General features: G+C 34.2%; 1 protein-coding gene across 2 annotated transcripts in view; it reads left to right on the top strand.

Moving 5' to 3' along the window:
• Window positions 1–21,943, top strand: part of LOC106074402 (NEDD4 family-interacting protein 1-like) — a 108,374-nt gene that overhangs the window by 60,501 nt on the left and 25,930 nt on the right. Inside the window, exons 5-6 of one of the 2 annotated variants that reach the window (XM_056039331.1) lie at window positions 1,306–1,430; window positions 4,441–4,721. In XM_056039331.1, coding sequence (XP_055895306.1) covers window positions 1,306–1,430; window positions 4,441–4,569 — 254 coding nt within the window. In that variant the 3' untranslated portion in view covers window positions 4,570–4,721. Of the gene's footprint in view, window positions 1–1,305; window positions 1,431–4,440; window positions 4,722–21,943 lie in introns of those variants that run through there. The other variant, XM_056039330.1, reaches the window with a different exon arrangement.

Raw genomic sequence — 21,943 nt, forward strand, 5'->3', positions numbered from 1 at the left:
TGTTTGTCCATGATGGAGTCCAAGCATCTTTGGTAAAAGCATTCTAATAGTTTTAGTTGCTTTCTGTATAATAATACCAATGTCTCAGATCCATATAGAAGGGTTGAGAGGAACTATTGCTTGGTAAACACTAATTTTTGTAGACAGGTGGAGCAATAAATTCCCCCAAACTCTTGTCTGGAGACTTCCAAAAGCACTGCTGGCCCTGGCCAGAGGTTTATCAACTTCCATTGAAAAGGATGCATCTTTTGATACTATGCTTCCTAGATATGTGGTATACCACATTAAGGGGCTGAGTAGGTTTTATTGAGTGACTTCTGGAACATGACTTCTGCTTTCCTGAGGTTTATAGAAAAACCAAGAGGTAGCAGTGTATGCAAATTCATTGAGCTTGATCTGGAGATCATGTTCAATGTGAGCTAGCAGGGCACAATCATTGGCATAGAATAGCTCTGTTATGACCATTTCCTTTGTTTTTGTGTGGTACAATAGACGGTCAAAAATTGAACACATTGCGTTTGAGTGAAACCTGATGTAGATGCTTTTGTGTAATCGCTGCCTCATTTGACTCAGCATTAGGCAAAGAAGATAAGGAATAGAGTAGGAGCAAGTACATAGCCCTGCTTCACACCATATTTTATTGGGAAGTGTCCCACATAAAGCTGTTTAAGAATAGAAAAGAATGTAGGTGGGCATCCAATAAGGCAGCGTATAGGTTTAAGTTGTGCTCTCTGCAATTTTCTTGTAATTGTTGCAAAAGAAATATCATGTCAGTTGTACCTCTACCGGCTCTAAAGTCACATTGGCTCTTAGATAGCCCCTCCTCTACAAAAGAGTGTTACACTGATTGCTTTTTGTAGAGCAGTCTTGCATCATGTGCCTATGATGGAGTGCAGACACCTTTGGTGAAAGCATTCAAGAAGGATTAATTGCATTCTGTATAGTACCTATGTTTCAAAATCATATAGGTTTGAAAGAACCACTGCTTGGCAGACACTGATTTTGTTGGCAGCCTGAGTGACTTTCTTTTATCACACTCTTGTTAGAAGGTATCTAAAAGTGCTACTAGCCCCTGCCAGATGGTTATCTACTTCTCTCTCAAGAGTGATGCTTCATTGGATACCATCTCCAGATATGTTGAGAGGATAGCCATTCACAGTGATCTGTAGATTTTATTGGAAGATTGCCAAAAATAATGTTTTTATCAGCTATATCAATTTAAGGTTACATAACTTGATTTGATAAGTTGCCAATGACATTCTCAGAAGAATTTTTAGTTAATTTATATTTTTTTTAATTTTTCAGTTTCCTTTCTTTTTAACTGGCTTGGTTTTCTACTATCCTTATGCCTGTCCAATACTGTAGCTGGAAGGTGTGGAGCTCTTTCAGGATTAGGCCTGAGCATTGTGAAATGGGTTGTGATTGTTAAAGTAAGTACATTGAATAAGAGATCTAGTTATTTTTGATAGGTTCAGTGTTGGGAATTTTCCAAATATTTTGTCTGATCCATTTTTTTCTACATACAAAAAAGCCTATTTTCCCCCCAATATTTTTTGACAAAAGACATCTGAAATTTTTATTTAAAAAAAAAATTCTTATCATGCCTATCTGCTTTACCTTTGCACATCTTGAACTTTCTAAGGTCAAGACTCTAGATTATATATAGATCTAGGTCTAAATCTAGAATTAAACTAAAAGTCGAGATCTTGATGACTGTGTCAGACCATTCAGTCCGGTCACAACTCCTTTGTCTTGGCCATGAGGGTGCTTCATGCTTATCTCCTGAGCTTTTGTTATCACATTCATTCTATTATTTTTGGATTTAGTAGTGAGTAAAAACTGTGGTTTATATCTTATTGCCATGTGACTCTTGAAATATCAATAAATGTACTCATATTTCTTTGAGTTAAATCAATTATTTTACCAGATGTACATGTTTGTTTATCACCAACAGTAAACATTATTGTTTTTTTTTTATATTGCTGAATTTAAAATCTGCAAAACTTTACCAAATATCATTTGATTATGACAATTTTATCATTAAGCATGCATCTTGAACACTATATTTGTATTTTTTTCTTGGCTGATCGCCTCACTCTTTCATAATGCTTAGATTCTGGTCTTAGAAAATGATTATGTATTCTCCCCTCCCCCATTCATCTTTTTACCATTTTGTTTGCACAAAAATTGTGCCCCTTAACAGGCCCTCTCTACATTGAGATTGTGATTGTTGATCACTATCTACTTTTATGTTTTATCTGTATTATTATCCTTCCATTGTTTACTACCAAACACATTTGTTTAATCTCATTTGTATTTGTATTACTCTGTACTGTAAGGTGTGATTGATGGCCAAAGAGAATACAATGCCCTTTCTTTAGTGAAACTTTTGTTTAGTGAAAGTATTAAACTAAAATCTCTAGTTGGAGCTAACATCTCCCTACACTGGAACTCTTATAAGCTTGACCAGTTTACAGTACCCATAGCAGAAGTTTCCGTGTCTGAGAGGACCTTAAGTGGACACTGGAACACTAGTCAAACAAACAAAAGGGCATGCATGTTAATGTATCAAGCAGTTAACGTGATGATTTAATTCGTGGTCATTTTGGCACCAAGAGTTATGTGATGCGATTAGGTCCTAACCTGACTTGACCTACAATCTTCTATTTGATTAGTTCAAAACAAAAACAAAAAAAGTATGCTATAATTAATGTCATGTAATTGTGGAGACTTTCCTTTGTCTTTATACTTGTAGATATCAACAATTCTCTTTCTGTTCTGAGTATTTGTTTTACTTTTGTATTTTTTGTTATGAACAAATTAATTTTTTAGATTTTTTATAAACAATTGTCTTATTCAAGTTTTGCTTTTAAAATTGCACTAACAAACATATAAGAAAAATAATGATAATCTACTAATGTATTTTATAACAAATTGACTAATTAGAAAAATGAACAAAAACAAAAATGCTTTAAAAAATAAATTAATGTATATTATTAAAATCCTCAAAGCATAAATAGTTTTGACATGAAGTGACCAAATAATGGCACAAAAAAACATAATTCAAAATCATAAGTAAAAAGTTTACTAATAAAATTGCACATAAAGGTAACGTACACACATATACAACAAAAACATGTATTAATCTTTTGAAAGACTATTTAATTTTATTTACATTATATGTCTACATATTCAGTGCCAAAACATCCCATCACCAAATCGGTATTGCTAAAACGGTGTTGCCTAAACATAAACATCCTGCTTCGACATATATTCTCAGTTTTATTATTTCTGTCCATAATTGTTATCCCTTCTCCTTTAATATTTTATTCATTAAATATTTTTCTTCTTGAGCTAAAGCAGGCATGTCAAACTCATTAAGGTGTATGGGCCACATAAAAAAACTTACTATGACCTGAAGGGCCGCAGCCAAAAATCTGTTGGAAAACATATAACCTACTAGTTTTATGTAAATTAGAAACAATACAATAGAATGCAATAGTTAGTTTTCTGGAATACAAGATTGTCTGCCACTGCCACTTTCATCACTGATGATACATTTTGATTAGATAATCTCAAATAGTGTGATGTTTTTGTAGCTTTCATTATGGAAAAGAACTGCTCACAAAGATATAAGTGTTTGCAAGCATAGCGAATTATGACAGTAAATTTCCACAATTCAGATAAATAACTCTAAAATTTTGTCACATCCATCCATCCATCCCAGTGGCGCTACAGCCCATGGAGGGCTCTGGCCTGCTTTAACACATCCTTCCATTCAGATCTCTACTGGGCCTTTCGTCTCTACGCCCTAACCCCAAGCTGCTTCAGATCTGCTTCCACGTCATCTATCCATCGCATTCGGGGTCTGCCTTTGGGTCGCCTGCCTTTTGGTTTTTGCCTGTATACGATTTTCGCCCCTCTGTTGTCTGACATTCTTTCAAGGTGACCTGCCCAACGTAGTCTGTTCTTTTTTATTTCGTTCACTATTGGTGGGTCTTCATATAATTGATATAACTCATGGTTAGTGCGTGTCCTCCACCCTGTTTCATCCTGTAAAATTTTGTCACAGCCACTTCTATTTACTTCGCTTTCAACAAAGAATCTGACTGCAATTCTATCAACTCTAGTTACACAATATCAGCAGCATTTTCAGAAGCTAATAAAAATGGAGATATAACAAACAAGGAAAATTCTTGCTCGTATGAAAAGTCGCAAAAACTGCTATTGAAAGCATCTAATAACGATTCCAGGTGTAGAACATATTTACCAAAGTTTTGCCGCCTTATTTAATCTTTTTAGTTCCTGACACGTTAAGAAGTGAACAAGATTTTCTCTTGAAATTTGGTTTATCCACAGTCATAACTTTGCTTGAAAGCACTTCACATCATCACACGCAGTTGTGACAATTTTGTCTTACCTTGAAGTTTCAAATTCCAGGTGACCAGTGAGATCAACTGCAAATGCCAAATCCTCGTCAGTTTGGAAATGTTCAACAGGCTCACCTTCATGTTCAGAAACAATACAATTTCCTCACGCAGTGCAAAAAATCTCTTCAATACTTTATGACATGAGAGCCAGCGTAATTCTGTGTAGTAGGTAACAATCAAATTCGTGTCCAATGTCATCTAGAATCATAGAAAATTGGCAATGATTTAAACCCCCCTATGGGTCAAAATTTTAGATTTTTTTTATAACTGAATATTATACAGTATTCATTTCTGAACAATTTGGTGTATAAAGTACTATAAAGCATGTCAAAATTCAAAGTGGAAGTATTTTAAATATTTTTTAATATTTTGTATACTAGACATTTATATGTCACCTAATTAGTATTCAAATTTTAAAAATTTTATAACTTTTTATTTTTGGTCCGATTTCAATCATTTTTTCTACACAATACATGAAAAAAAAATCCTCTATGGTCTATGAATAAAAGCTGAAAACAAATAAAACAAACGTTTTCATTGGTTTAAAGATAAGGCTTTATGTGGTTTAAACCAATCAGAAAACACTTTACAAATATTGACCTGGAGACCACATGTAAACAACTGAACGGATTTTTTAGGCTTCCAACCCTTTGCTGGGAAGCTATGTGGCTTTATAAAGTTTTAGTACTTTTTTTTTGTTATTTGCTATCAGTTCTCAAACTCAATATGAATAAGAAATGGGGGTAATCTACACTTAAATTTTGAAAGGTTTACCAAATATAAGTAAGCTTTGCGTAAATTAGCTCATTCAGCCCCCATAGACGCCATAGTCCATAATTCATATAGAAAGGTTACTTTAAGGTATGATTGCTACTAAAACTAGATCTAGTAGAGTACTAGATTAGATCTAACTAGTTACTAGACCTAGTCTAGATCTAGCTAGAGTCTATTAGCGATAGTCTAGTCTAGATTATAATCTAGATCTACATCTTCTTTGAATTTTAGATTTAGATCTACTAATAATCCGGGTAATTCTGCAGGATTTCAATGGGCAGCCATCTTTGTTATTGTTTAGACTAATCTTATATCTTGGGTTTTCTCTCAGATTTGGGTTTTTGTTTGTTTTTATTTTTGTAGCTAAAAAATATGCTAGATCTAGCAAATCTAGCTATACCGGTATCATCTAGTCCTAATAAGTCTATTAATTAGACTCATAATCTAATAGACACCAAAACAGGTTAATGCTTGACTCCCAATGGCCTGAATCGGGGAGGTAACAGCGCTCCCACAAGACTCCCCCTTTTTTAGCATAAGGCGAAATTCTAATAGCCTTAATCCTTAATAGGCTTAGATTTACACTTAAAACAAGTTAATAGAAAAAAATGAGTATTAAAAAGTACAAACATTTGTTAAAAAAAAAACAAAGATAACAACATATTAGATCTATACATATATATATAATATATAGTACATAATACATAATGATAATGAAACTAAAGCAAACATCCTAAACAAATACTTCGCATCAGCATTCTCAGCCCCAGGAGAAGACATATTACTGAATTTGAACCAAGTAGACAACATAGAAGATATAGTAGTACAAGAAAATGGAATTCAAAAACTATTAGCCAACACCAAACCAAATAAAGCATCTGGACCTGATGGTATTCCAGCTAGATTACTCAAAGAACTAAGCAATGAGCTAGCCCCAGTGTTCAAAATACTCTTTCAGGCTTCACCTAACCAGGGCAGAGTACCAAAGGACTGGAAAGAAGCTAATGTCACCCCATTATTTAAAAAAGGAGAAAAATCTGACCCAGGAAACTACAGACCAGTATCACTTACCAGCATCACATGTAAAATCCTAGAACACATAATATGTAGCAACATCATAAACCACTTAGACAAACATAATGTCCTCACCCCATACCAACATGGCTTTAGGAAATATAGATCATGTGAAACACAACTAATAGGACTAATTGATGACTTTTCAAAAGGTTTAGATAATAGTGAACAAATAGATGCTATCTTACTATATTTTTCCAAGGCTTTTGACAAAGTTCACCACCATAGCTTGCTTAAAAAATTAAAATATTTCGGCATTAATGGTCCATTGCATCAGTGGATTAAAGATTTTCTGATAGGGAGAGAACAAACTGTAATAATAAATGGCTCTAAATCAACACCGATAACAGTAAACTCAGGTGTACCTGAAGGAACAGTCTTAGGTCCACTACTATTTTAAATTTACATAAATGATTTACCAAATTGCATTACCTATAGAACAAAAGTCAGATTGTTTGCAGACGATTGCATAATATATAGAACAATAAAAACAAGACATAGATATTTTACTAAGAGAATTAGATGAATTGCAGAAATGGGAATCAAATTGGAGTGTGTCTTTCCACCCAGAAAAATGTCAGTTATTAAGAGTAACAAACAAAAAACTAGAACAAATTAATTCCACTTATCTTATTCATGGTAAACCAGTAACACAGACTAAAAACGCAAAATACTTAGGTGTTATAATAAATGAAAAACTGTCATGGAATCCCCCATATTGATGAAGCTATCAAAAAATCAAACAAAGCATTAGGGTTTATTGAAAATTTCTATAAATCAAATAAGAACATAAAACTAAAATGTTATTTAACCTTGGTTAGGCCAATAATAGAATATGCATCCTCCATTTGGCACCCCCCTAACTCAAATTAAGAAACTGGAACAGACACAAAATAGAGCAGTGAGATTCATAACAAACGAATAAAGTAGCAATTATACATAAAACACTGAACCATAATCTTCAAATACAAAAACAAAATTTAATAAAATACTCTGAAAGACACAAAGATAAAGACACATTCCTCGTCCCATATGCTAGGACAAATTTGTACAAATACTCCTTCTTCCCTAGTGCTTTTAGAGCATGGAATGGGTTGCCTGAGCTAGCCAGAAAAACCAGTGACTTGGCAGAATTTAAGTCATTGGTTAATAAGCATGACTAAATGCATGACGCGTAGGACATAATCATCTTCTTTTTTGAAGTAACGTCTGTATTATATAAGATAAGATCTCTAAAAGGTCACTCTCCCTTCGTACCACAAGAGCTAAATTTTATTTAGTTAAGTTATTAAAAACAAGTTCTATTCACAGTTAAAATAGTAAAGTTAGTAAAAATATCATAATTTAGTAAAAATCTTTGGTAAATATTATATGTTTACAAATCAAATCTTCATAGCCAACCCCACCTCCTGGGCAAAACCCAGTACCTTCCCAGGGTTGACACTATCGAACAGTGTTTTTAAGTTGTGCGCTCTAAAAAAATTTCCTGGTATCTGGGGCAATCAATGAGGATTTGTTCCACGGTGAGATGAGAGTCACAGTACTCATATAAAGGGGGCTTCTCTCTCTTCAGCACAAAGGAGTGCATGATGTAGGTGTGGCCAATCGTAAGATTGTCAGACCCTTAGATGTGGGCTGCCACCTGACATAAGCCACAATGTGCCTGAGTTTGTTGTGGGTCTCAGCTTCCCTTCCAACCGATCTTGCCATTCTCGATAGGTGGCAGAGGCAATACTCTGTCTCAGGTCCAAACAGGGAATTTGGGTTCCCTGCACCGCTTGATTTAGGGCTCTAAATGCATGACGCGTAGGACGTAATCATCTTCTTTTTTGAAGTAACGTCTGTATATAAGATAAGATAAGATCTAGATTTATAGATCTAGATCTAAATTTATACATCTAGAATTTTCTAGAACTACATATTTATAGAATAGAATCTAGATCTAAATTTATAGATCTAAATTTAAGATCCATACATTTAGTCTGGGTCATTTCAAAAGACATATATAAAGGACGATAAAAATTCTTAAATAGTAAAAAAAAAAAAATCAGAATAATTCAGAATAGATATAGACAATATTTAACAATTAAAAAGAAGACAGAACAATAAGAAACGTATTGTATTGACACCTAGTCTAAATTAAAAGAAACAAGATTACAAAGAGAGTCTCAGAGGCGGCCCCCGTCCAAGTCGGATCCCTGTCGGATCTGCATATTCGCAAATAATATTCAATAGGTGATTTAATTTTGATGGTCAAAAGTAATAATGTTTCAAAGATTCTTTTGCCGTAAATTTAAATTTAATTAAATAAAAAATAGTAGATTAGTTTTAGTATATTATAACATTGCAATATTGATCAAAACGTTTGGAAATGAAAATCTACACTTTTTTTTACACTTTAAGTTTAGAAATTGAAATTCTACATCTTAATCTAGTCTATTTTAGTCTAAACTAGATCTAGAAATTCTAGATCTAGACTTTAAAATAATTTTAATTAGAATATAAATCCAGATCTAGATATACTGTAATAAAAATATAGATCTAGTTTTAAAAATCTAGATTAGATCTAAATCAATATATCATTCCTTTTTTAAATGCAAGTCACACAACGAGGCTTAATAAACATTACTATACCGAGTTCTTTTAGCATTTCATTTGAAGAATTAATTCCATATAACGTCAGAGGGAAAAAAAACACTAGAATAAAAATCGCCTTCATCATTACGAGCCATTTATCGAGTGTTCATAGACATTGGTGCACCGAGTGCGTTCTTTAAGTATTTCATTTAAAGAATTCATTCCATATGACGTCAAAGGAAAAAAAAACACTACGTCACACGGCCTAGCTAGAATAAAAATCGCCTTCATCATTACGAGCCATTTATCGAGTGTTCATAGACATTGGTGCACCGAGTGCATTCTTTAAGTATTTCATTTAAAGAATTCATTCCATATGACGTCAAAGGGAAAAAAAACACTCTGTCACACGGCCTAGCTAGACTAAAAATCGACTTCATCAATACGAGCCATTTATCGAGTGTTCATAGACTTTGGTGCACCGAGTGCGTTCTTTAAGTATTTCATTTAAAGAATTCATTCCATATGACGTCAAATGAAAAAAAAAACACTACGTCACACGGCCTAGCTAGAATAAAAATCGCCTTCATCATTACGAGCCATTTATCGAGTGTTCATAGACATTGGTGCACCGAGTGCGTTCTTTAAGTATTTCATTTAAAGAATTCATTCCATATAACGTCAAAGGAAAAAAAAACACTACGTCACACGGCCTAGCTAGAATAAAAATCGCCTTCATCATTACGAGCCATTTATCGAGTGTTCATAGACATTGGTGCACCGAGTGCGTTCTTTAAGTATTTCATTTAAAGAATTCATTCCATATGACGTCAAAGGGAAAAAAAACACTACGTCACACGGCCTAGCTAGACTAAAAATCGACTTCATCAATACGAGCCATTTATCGAGTGTTCATAGACTGGTGCACCGAGTGCGTTCTTTAAGTATTTCATTTAAAGAATTCATTCCATATGATGTCAGATGAAAAAAAAACCACTACGTCACACGGCCTAGCTAGAATAAAAATCGCCTTCATCATTACGAGCCATTTATCGAGTGTTCATAGACATTGGTGCACCAAGTGCGTTCTTTAAGTATTTCATTTAAAGAATTCATTCCATATGACGTCAAAGGAAAAAAAAACACTTCGACACACGGCCTAGCTAGAATAAAAATCGCCTTCATCATTACGAGCCATTTATCGAGTGTTCATAGACATTAGTGCACCAAGTGCGTTCTTTAAGTATTTCATTTAAAGAATTCATTCCATATGACGTCAAAGAAAAAAAAAACACTATGTCACACGGCCTAGCTAGAATAAAAATCTCCTTCATCAATACGAGCCATTTATCGAGTGTTCATAGACTTTGGTGCACCGAGTGCGTTCTTTAAGTATTTCATTTAAAGAATTCATTCCATATGACGTCAAAGGAAAAAAAAACACTATGTCATACGGCCTAGCTAGACCAAAAATCGCCTTCATCAATACGAGCCATTTATCGAGTGTTCATAGACATTGGTGCACCGAGTGCGTTTTTTTTTTTAGCATTTCATTTAAAGAATTTATTCCATATGACGTCAAAGGAAAGAAAAACACTTCGTCACACGGCTTAGTTAGACTAAAATATGTTTTCATCAATACGAGCAATTGTTCGAGGGTTAATAGACATTGGTGCACAGAGTGTGTTCTTTTAGCATTACATTTCAAAAGTCCATTCATATGACGTCAAAGAAAAAAAATTCCATTACCTCACAATAGGCTAGTACCAGTACCATAAAAAAAATGTCTTTATTTAAACGAGCTATTTAACAAGGGTTCATAGACATTGGTGCACTGGTTCTAATAGAATTTTTTTAAAGAGGATCAAAGCCGCATTGTTTTTGCGTTTTGTCTGTCAGTCGGTCTGTCCGTCATCTTGATATAAAAAAACAACTAAAAGTTATTAAAAATTGATTAACCTTTATTTTACGTTTCAAAACATCGCAATAATTTTTAGGTATGAACACAATTGAAAAGTTTATATAAAAGATTGTTCCGGATGTTTGTATAAATAGTAAAAGAAAAAGAGAATTCAGATAAATTTAATACCGTTAATTAAATTTTTTGGATGGTCTCGTATAAAAATTAGATGTACTACAGCCATGTGGAGAGATTTTCATACCTTACTTTGGTGTTTGGATTCTGTTTCCTTAAAAATCGGAACATAATATTAATGATAATTAGATTTTTTAATGTTTTAGGTAGAAAGTTAAATGTTCTGTAAGAGAGAAGTGAGTTAAAATATTTTTCATAAAAATCCGTAAAAACATTATTTCGTAAATGAGAAGATTATTTGTTTATTAATTAGAAGAGGGAGTTCAAACAATTATTTGGCGTTAGTAGATTTTAAAATAAATTCGGAAATTTCTGGCGACGATTTGTAAGAAACAAAATCCGGAACATTCTTTATCGATTACAAAACTTCTATGTTATGTTTCAGCAAGAAAATTAAATGTCTAAAAAGTAATTTTCAGTAATCAATTCTAATAAATTACTTTTTTTTAAAGCCCTGAACAACCTATTTTCAATATTTTAAAAATTTGTTTAAAGATGAAAATACGGAACAATTTGATATTGATAACCAAATTATAGTGACGCATTGTCAAATAATATAAGTGTAATATTTGTAAATTATACGATTTCAAACAATCATTAGGCATAATTCATGTTTTATAAAACAATATCCGGAACATTTTTACACTTAATGAAATATAGGTCAGTATAGAGATTTTGATTTAGCATTAATATGCTATTTACATTAAAAAAAACGGAACAACATATTATTGATAATGTGTTTTTGCAACATTTAAGCATGGAAATTGAATGTAATATAAGTTAGAAGAGTAAACAAACATTTGTTGGCGTTGATTAGTTTTGCACAAAAAAATCCGGAACACTCAATTTTAGATACTTAAAACTATTGAGATGTTACGGGAGGAACATTAAAGGGTAAATCAGATTTTCAATAGCTTATAGAGTTCTAGTTTTTTTAATCTAATCGTGACGGACAGACCGACCAACAGACAAAACGCACAAAAATAATCTTCTTTTATTCGGATGGGGGTACTAAACAAAAAATAAATAAAATCTGATTTTTTTAAAAAGTTTAAGGAATTGGTTTAGCACCTGATCATGTTGCGACGTTACGCTACTGCACGAAAATCGCTGCATAAAAAGTCCATTAAAAAAAATGTGCGTGATATTTACATACAAAAAAGTGCATTATTAGCCTTTATAAACAAACATAAATGTTTTCTTTTAATTTTAGCAGCTAGTTGACCAGAAAAAACATCTTTAACTATTATTTATATTTGTTGTAAACATTTCCTGTACATTTTAAAAATATATTTGACTTAGTGATATTGAAAATACACGAACATTGTCCATCTTTGTTAGCATATTGTAACATTGCCTCCCTTACATTTAGGTAATTGTTTTAGAATTGGTGTATTTTTAAGAAAAAATCGCTTGCATAATTAATTTTATAAATTAAACGGTTTGCTTTTAGAAAACCAAAAGTAGCCGTTGCACCTTAACTTTTCAAGCCGCATTTAATGATGAAATAATATTTTTCATATCTCTTCTAGTTTTCGAGATCTGAGTGTGACAGACGGACAGACGGACATTTTGCACAAACCTAATAGCGGCTTTTCCCCTTACGAGGGCCGCTAAAAATAGCATTGCTTTGAAAACACAGAAGTAATGTTAATTCTTGGTATTTTTTAAGACACTATCTTGAGATTTCTTTGGAACATAAACAATAACAAAATAGTAACAAAGATGGCTGCCCCTTGAATTCCTGCAGAATTACCATAATCCATAATAAAAGCAGACCTAGATAGTAGATATAACTAAATCTAATAGTACCATAGTAGTCATAGTAAATGATAGTAGTTAGATCTAGAAAATAGATTTAGACTTCTGGACAATACTGTCACTTTTATGGAATTGATGAAAAGCTTGAATCTTATTTTTAGATCTAAAGCCGAAGAAATTTAAAAAACAATTTAAAGTACCAGTACCAGGATTTTGTGTGTGTGTGTGTATATATACCGGTTTATATATATATATATATATATATATATATATATATATAGAGAGAGAGAGAGAGAGAGAGAGAGAGACATAGTGTCAAATAGGCATAAGGTGACCTAAAGTTTTCTATAGCATCCATGAGTCTACCTCAGGGGTGGGCAAATTACGAACCGCTGGCCCGCCGAAGTGTTTTATGCGGCCCGCGGACACGTAAAGAAATCAGGTGTGTCCACACATTACACATATAAAAATGCAAATATATTAAAAATAAATAATATAAATATCTATAGAAATTATTCAAACGTTTGATTATTATCACTTGTAATAAAGAGTCCAAAGAAACATTGTCTCTAAAAGTCATCCTAAAAGGTTTAAAGTAAACGAAGATTTTTTTAAATGGCAATATTTCGAACAATTCCATGCTATGAAGAATTGTGTTGAAGGTGTTGGGTTGGCTTGTACTTGATGGCATGGTTAACAACTGATGGAGACCGTGCTTTGACTGAGTTAAAACAGGCTTTGTAATAAAATAAAGAGCAATATCCATTTCCAACCGCAAACCGTAAACTCATTACAGGAAAGTTTACACAAAGCTGCATTGAATCTCTTATAAATTACTACAAAACATTTAACATGATCTCATATTTGTCATAGCACTGGCCTTAGGCATAGGCAAACTATGCAGCTTCCTGGGTGGGCCTCGCTCAGAACACGTTGTGTTATTTTAGAGAAGAAATAGCGAAACGTGTCCTCAGCGTTATTGTTGAAGTACACTAGGTTTTTAATAACCTGCGTAATTTTAGTTTTTTCGCTGTTAATTTTTCTGTTTTATTTGGGGCCACCAAATTCACTTCGCTTAGGGACGCCAATTATCTAAGGTGGCCTTGACTGGCAGTTCTGAAAAGTACTTGAAGATTTGATTTGAAAACAAAACATTCCGATGTTCGGTAGCAAAGTAGTATCTGCTGGCCTAGCATTAGAAGAATGTGAAGTCTAAAGGAAGAAATTGTTAGGTTCCTTAAAGGACGTTGACTGTGACTTTGTTACAAATATTTCTAATGAAGAGTTGAAAACAGACTTCATGTTTATCATTAAAAGCATTTCAATTTGTTGTTTGCACATGAAATGTGTGTGCATCTTAATACTATTTAAACAAAGCTATTCCATTTCTTGAGGCCAGCAAATGAAATTAAGTTTTATCGTTTTCCTTAGCTGAAAGGTGAAACTTTCTGGTGAAATGGTTGAAAAGTACAAGACCTATTTTTATTCCTTGAATGTGGAAGTTGAAAGCAAGACGTCAAGAACTTGGAGAACAGTTTTCAATACCCTCAGCTCTCCATTTAATGCAGAAGCTGATTCATCTCCAGATGACATACCTCCTAACAAATTATTACCTGAAAGAGAAGTTCCAGTCAGTTCTTTCACGGGAGTTTCATGGGTGCCAGAAGCTGTATATCCGCGCTTAAAAACAACTTTGCTGCTAAACTTTCACATTATTTGGAGCCACATTCATATTTGAACATGCTTTTTTTTTGTTTGAAAATTACCATGCTGATTGACTGTATTTGACACCAGCCACGAGAAAACAACTAGTAAGCTAGTTCGACAGTTTCGGAACTCTATGCACGAGAGTTAAAAAATATATACTTCACATTCAGCACTACTATACATTTGTGGTGAAATGTTGTGATGTAAACAGGCAATAGCAAAATTTTAAAAAATCATTCTTAAAATAAGTTCAAGAAATTGCTAATTCTTGTACTTCCTCAATTAGGTGTGCAAAAAAAAAAATATATATGCGGCCCCCCAGTCCCCAATTTTTGTAATGCGGCCCTAGGCAGAAAAAGGTTGCCCACCTCTGGTCTACCTCAACCATTTTTTTTGCACTGTTTTTAAAACATAATGCATGCAACAACTAGTTGAACTATTGAAAATAAAAGCAAAAGCTGTGAATGAAACTAGACTAGTATTTAAGGCCGTAATTCTTTCGATGAACGAACATTCAGCAAATCCAAAATGTTGATGAGACTTTCCACCATATTATCATCCAAAAATTGCTTTTTTGGTAAAAGAAGTCTTGAAATAGCAGTATATTAGGAACACTGATGAACAATAGAGATATTAACTGTATAGCAGAAATGTTTTTAAAAACACATTAACTTAGTTTTTATCACAGAGATTGTCGTTTTTTGCCGTTTTCTATTAGCCATTTTCATATTTTTTTGTTCAGAGATGGCGTGATAAAAAATTTATTTATGAATATTTTGCCTTGAAATTTGGCACAAATAATGTTCTATATATAGGTATGAAAGTGAAGCAGAATAAATAGAAAAGGTGGAAAACTTTAAGAGTAATTAATTTTTTTCTATGCCTAACCCCCTATAAAAACTTGAAATAATGGACCGCACCCATGCTATAGAGCTGTAACTTTTTTTCTATTTAATGAATTTAGTTGATTCTGCTTCACAATCTTCTACTAGTATTGAATAATCAACAGCTGAAGTTTTATTGAACTAAGAAGAAATCTTGACATGAAAAATAGCTTTTTTTTCTTCATTTTGGCTAAAAATAGCCCACCCACCCAAACAAAAATTTTCTCTCAAAAGTTGATAAGATATAAAGAAAAATTATTTATTTTCTTTTTATTTGCATGCCTACACATAAGAAAAAAGCATTTTTTATTATTAAAATATGTAATTTCTATTTTGGGTTTAAGCTGTCCTTAAACCACTGGCATTAAAATTGATAAGACTAAGACTGCTTTATTGATCCTTACGGAAATTTGTTGTGATTACAAGGACTCGTTTCTCATATAAAGACAACACAACAGAAAAATACACATAAATACAACAGACAACATAAAGAGTTCATTCAGCGACTACACACAGGTATCTTGGTGCATTTCATGTTCCCTGATCAATGAGTGGCGGTGATAGAGTCTGACCGAGTGAGGTACGAACGAGTTTTTGTACCGCTCCGTTCTTGTTTTGATTGACAGCAGTCGCCCACTTCGCGACGACCTGGCGTAGTTCTGATGGAGCGGGTGGCCGTTGTCTTCCAAGATTTTTTCGATTTTTCTTAGGCACGTTTGTTCAAAAAGTTCCTTTAAATGTGGTAATGTTGTGAGTGTAATTTTTGATGCTTTTTTAATGATGTTTTTTAGACGTTGCAACAGTTTAGATGAGGCGTTGCCTTGCCAACAACTTATTCCGTATGTTAGCAGATTTTGTACAGTCGCGCCGTAAAATGTCTCAAGGATCTTCTTGTTTAATTTAAAACTGTTGAGTTTGTATAGAAAAAAGAGTCGCTGGGCTGTTTTCTTTGTCAGAGTTCCAAGGTGGTCTTCCCATGCGACTAAAACTGGTATTAGCACATGTTGGAACTGTAATGGCTTTGCGCGTAATGTTTCTTGGTGAATTTTGCTTTGAAAATGAGCAAATTTAAAGTTAGCATCAGAATCTTTTTTTTTTTTTAAAGCAGCATTTAAAGCCAACACCATTTCTAACCCCAATCATGGTTGGTGCGCCATCCGTTGCTAGAAAAGCTAGCTTTACCAAAAAGAAATTGTACTGCAATATCACCTGGGCGGCTTTAACGACACACTCCTTAATAAAAGTCTTGTAATTACGTGCTACAAAATGTAGCTCGCTTTCACTGCAGACTCACTCTCGTTTTTCAGTTGAACAAATACTTAAGTAATACTTTTTGTTGCCTTTTAAAACTATTTTTCAATTCAAATAGCTTGTCATCTCTCATTTTCCAGGTGTAAGCATCATACGCCTTTTTGTGATTAACGTAATGTCGTTTGACATTGTATACTCTTTGGGCACACTAATGCAGGAATTGCAGATTAAGCAGAGTATCTTATTTGATACCGATGTGCTGAAACGATCTATTCTGTCTTTGCTCTTTCTTTTATTATTATTATTAGTGTAGTAAATATTTTTACATGAGAATTAGTGGTGACTGTTAAATGCTTGATAATTTAACATTATTTTGATAATTCTTTTGGTGGCCACCATGTGACCTGTGAACATGGTGTTTGACATGCCTGAACTAAAGTTATTTTTTGTTTTATAATTGTATGTTATCTTTGTGCTCCTTAATTGTGCGTTGGTTAGTTCCACGACAATTCGTTCACGGACATTTCGTTCACCGACAATTCGTTCACCCGACATATCGCTCACAGACAACTTGTTCACTGCAGTTGGTTCATGACAAATCGTTCACACGACAAATCATTCACTGACAATTCGTTCACGGTCAATTGTTCACAGACAAATCGTTCACTGGATAGCAACATATTGTTAATATTATATATTCTAGACGCGTATTTAATTTTTTTACATTAAACGGGTGAATGAATTGTGAATGATTTGTCGGTGAACGAAATGTCAGTGAAAGAATTATCATTTCCCCGGTTAGAACCAATAGACCTAATAGAGTTATCTGTATTAAGCAACTAATTCATTATATTTAATTGAATTACACCAGAATTCACCCAATAAAATCTACCCAGCCTCAAAGATAACCATGAATGGACACCCCATCAACTTGGTAACCAACTTTACATATTTGGCGAGCACTGTATCTAATGTTTTGGTAACCTCTTTGCCTTGTTCTGAGTAGAGTGTTGACTATATTTAGGCGAAAGTAACAACTAATTCCAGCTAACCAACTTAACAAATGAAATGAGGTGTTGATGATTCATACATTTCTATCGGTAATGAATGGAATCAATCTATGTCGTTGCTGTTGCTAGCCAAATAACTAAGTCCAAAACTTCTCGATTGACAAAACTTGACTGTCTCCAAAGACATTAACATGTGAACAGTTTTTATTTCATAAATCATCCTAGTATTTGTTTTTATTATGACGTTATTGTCGCCCCCCCCCAGGAGGACAAAGATAAGTTCTATGAAGACCTCAAGGAAGCCATTGAGATAATTCCTCAAGGAGAGCACATTGTCCTTCTAGGTGACTTCAATGCAAGAGTAGGATCAGACCACACTACTTGGCCAGACTGCCTTGGGCTTTTTGAAATCGGTAGGATGAATGAGAACGGACAAAGACTGTTTGAATTCTTCGCATACGGTACCATAAACTCTGTGTTACCGACACATTCTTCAGGGCAAAACCACAGCAGTGTCTCATGGAGGTATCCTAGGTCTGGGCACTGGCACCAGCTGGACACGATACTGACATGGAAAGGGACATTGGAAACATACTGCTGACAGTAGCTTTCAAAGTGCGGACTGTGATACTGATCACACTTTAGTGTCCTATCGAAGACTGCTGTCAACTAAGATCCACACATCACAGGGTAAAAGAAAACCACGTCTGAATACTGCAAGCACAAACAATCCTGATCTTTGCATTGAATTTACAAACAAATTAGAGGAAGCTTTTCAAAACTTCTCTGTGACTGAGGTAGAAAAAACTCGACGTTCATACATGATGCTACCAAAATCATCTCTGGTCTTTGGGAACAAAACAAAGAAAAATGAGGACTAGTTTGAAGCAAGTCTGCCAGAAATGGAAACTGCCACTAAAAACAAGAGAGTTGTAGCCATGCTAAACTACAAGAGGGAGCCCACCCCAAGCAACTTACAAACGCTCAACACGAAACAGTGCCCAAAGAAAAACAAGACAGTGCCTAACAAAATACTGGCAGGACCTATATGATATAACATCCAATTTTATGCATACTGTGGTAACATCAAAGTACTATACAAGAGCATGACAAAAGTATTTGGACTTCACACTAGCAACAGCTATGATTTTCTCCCTGCAGCAGCTACAGAAGAAGAGCAGAGCTAAATCACTAGAATGTAGTGAAGATAATTCTCACACATCCGTGGAAAGCCCGCGAATTTTAATGACTTATAATTAGAGTCTAGATCTTCGTTAAATTCAGTGAAGATAATTCTCACACAGCCGTAAAAAGTCCGCGAATTTTAGTGACTTTGATCTAGACTCTAGATCTACTGTAGATTTAACGAAAATATTTCCAACACGTAAAAGTTATTTAGGTCGTAAAAGCCATGGAAACTACATAGGTGAAAAAGAAATTGTGCTTGAAAAAAAAACGCTAATAAGTCTAATACCCCCTCCATCCAAAAGTCATTATTTAGTAAGCAAATAACTAAACATACAAATAGGCCTGTATTATATATTACAGGCTCTGTTAATGAGGAGGATTTAAGCACAGTTAATAGAAGAATAAAACATTACCTCATATGCACACTAAAAAATGTACATTTCCACCACAGAGAATACACACTATGAAGGCATATCTAAGAATGTTTCTTATTTTAAAAAATGGAACAGAAATCATTTGTAATGTTCTTTACTAAATCTTTAAAAAAAAAAAAAAAGGCAGGATTTTTTTTTCGGGACTATAATTAGATTTAGATAACTTAATCTAGAAAAATCTAGATCTATATTTAGATTACACAATTAGATCTAGATCTCAATTCTAAATCTAGATTTACATACATTCTGTTAATAGGTGCCTGACATATCTCTGGTTCTAGATCTAGTCTAGATGAATTAGAATTAATCAATCAATTAATTTCAAATTAGTTTGAAATAGGGATACCAGATCTATCTCGTGGTAGATCAAATAGGAATAGTCCATTTCCAGGCATTGACGCACTGATCTATATATATATATGATTAGCAAGAACTTTTTTTTTTTAATAATTTTTTTTTCTGCTTTAGAGGGGGAAATGCGTATTTTCAGATAATAAACCGTACTCACATATTTTCGACAAATAAAAAACAAGAAAGGCTTCTGCAGCAACGGCAAAACTCTCCCAAGTGTGTGTGGGAAAATACCAAATTGACTACAGCAACCGAAATCCTAGTCTACAATGTCTGTGATCTGAACACACTTCTTTATGACAGTAAGAGATGGGCAACTTACATGCGTCAAGAGCATAGATTAAATAGCTTCCACTTACGCTACAAGCAATGCAAAATGTGCATCTCCTGGAGGCATAATGTCTCCAACCAGGACGTTTTGAAACGGCCCAATTTGCACAGCATCTATGCTTTTCTGACACAGAGAAGACTACACTGGCTCGAACATTTAACTCGCATGTCAGATGGAAGAATCCCTAAAGACATCCTATACGCTGAGCTTCCGGAGTGAGTCAGACCCAAGGGCCGCTACAGAGATGTCTGCAAGCAAGACATGAGAACGACAGCCATCAACCAAAGTAAGTGGAAGGAGATAGCCCAAGACTGAACAGCAAGTAGACAGGCTTTGCCGAGAGTAAAAGAAACAAAGCTGCATCAGTCAAGAGAAAGAAAAAGAATGCTGCCCTGTCAGTCAGCCTTAGGACAGATGCATATATATGCAAAAAACTGTGGCAAATTCTGCAGTTCCAGAATTGGCTTGATCAGTCACTTCAGATTCTACCCCGTCTCAAGACAAAACCTAAGCCAGTGACTCATCTGGTCACATTCATTGTCTTCTGAGACAGAAGGAGCCATATGTTGCTGCTATATAAAACCTAACCTGAAATACGTACACAAAACAACAATGAATATTAATTTTTACTTGCCAAATTCGTTATTGTAATATAGCATAGCCTAACGAATGACACATTATTTTCAACAGAAGCTGATAACCATCTGGCTAAGGCTAGTAGCGCTTTTGAATGCCTCCAAGCGAGAATGTTACTGAATAAATCGCTCCACCTGCCTAAAAAAATCATTTTCTACCAAAAAGTGGGTTTCTCAACCCTTTCATATGGATCTGAAACATGCAGAAAGCAATTAGGATTTCTTGAACACTTTCACCTAAGAAAGAATTCCAGAATTGGCTTGATCAGTCACTCCAGATTCTACCCCGTCTCAAGACAAAACCTAAGCCAGTGACTCATCTGGTCACATTCATTGTCTTCTGAGACAGAAGGAGCCATATGTTGCTGCTATATAAAACCTAACCTGAAATACGTACACAAAACAACAATGAATATTAATTTTTACTTGCCAAATTCGTTATTGTAATATAGCATAGCCTAACGAATGACACATTATTTTCAACAGAAGCTGATAACCATCTGGCTAAGGCTAGTAGCGCTTTTGAATGCCTCCAAGCGAGAATGTTGCTGAATAAATCGCTCCACCTGCCTAAAAAAAAAATCATCTGAAACATGGTACTATGTAGAAAGCAATTAGGATTTCTTGAACACTTTCACCTAAGATGAACATCCTAAACTAATACTTTGCATCAGCATTCTCAGCCCCAGAAGACAAAGACATATTACTTAATTTGAACCAAGTAGACAACATAGAAGATATAGTAGTACAAGAAAATGGAATCCAAAAACTATTAGCCAACCCCAAACCAAATAAAGCGTCTGGACCTGGTGGTATTCCAGCTAGATTACTCAAAGAACTAAGCAATGAGCTAGCCCCAGTGTTCAAAATACTCCTTCAGGCATCGCTTAACCAGGGCAGAGTACCAAAGGACTGGAAAGAAACTAATGTCACCCCCCCCCCTTATTTAAAAAAGAAAAATCTGACCCAGGAAACTACAGACCAGTATCACTTACCAGCATCACATGTAAAATCCTAGAACACATAATATTTAGCAACATCATAAACCACTTAGACAAACATAATGTCCTCACCCCATACCAACATGGCTTTAGGAAATATAGATCATGTGAAACACAACTAATAGGACTAATTGATGACTTTTCAAAAGGTTTAGATAATAGTGAACAAATAGATGCTATCTTACTATATTTTTCCAAGGCTTTTGACAAAGTTCACCACCATAGTTTGCTTAAAAAATTAAAATATTTCGGCATTAATGGTCCATTGCATCAGTGGATTAAAGATTTTCTGATAGGGAGAGAACAAACTGTAATAATAAATGGCTCTAAATCAACACCGATAACAGTAAACTCAGGTGTACCTGAAGGAACAGTCTTAGGTCCACTACTATTTTAAATTTACATAAATGATTTACCAAAATTGCATTACCTATAGAACA

The sequence above is a fragment of the Biomphalaria glabrata genome, chromosome 8, assembly GCF_947242115.1.
Source record: "Biomphalaria glabrata chromosome 8, xgBioGlab47.1, whole genome shotgun sequence".
Taxonomy (NCBI): Eukaryota; Metazoa; Mollusca; class Gastropoda; family Planorbidae; genus Biomphalaria; species Biomphalaria glabrata.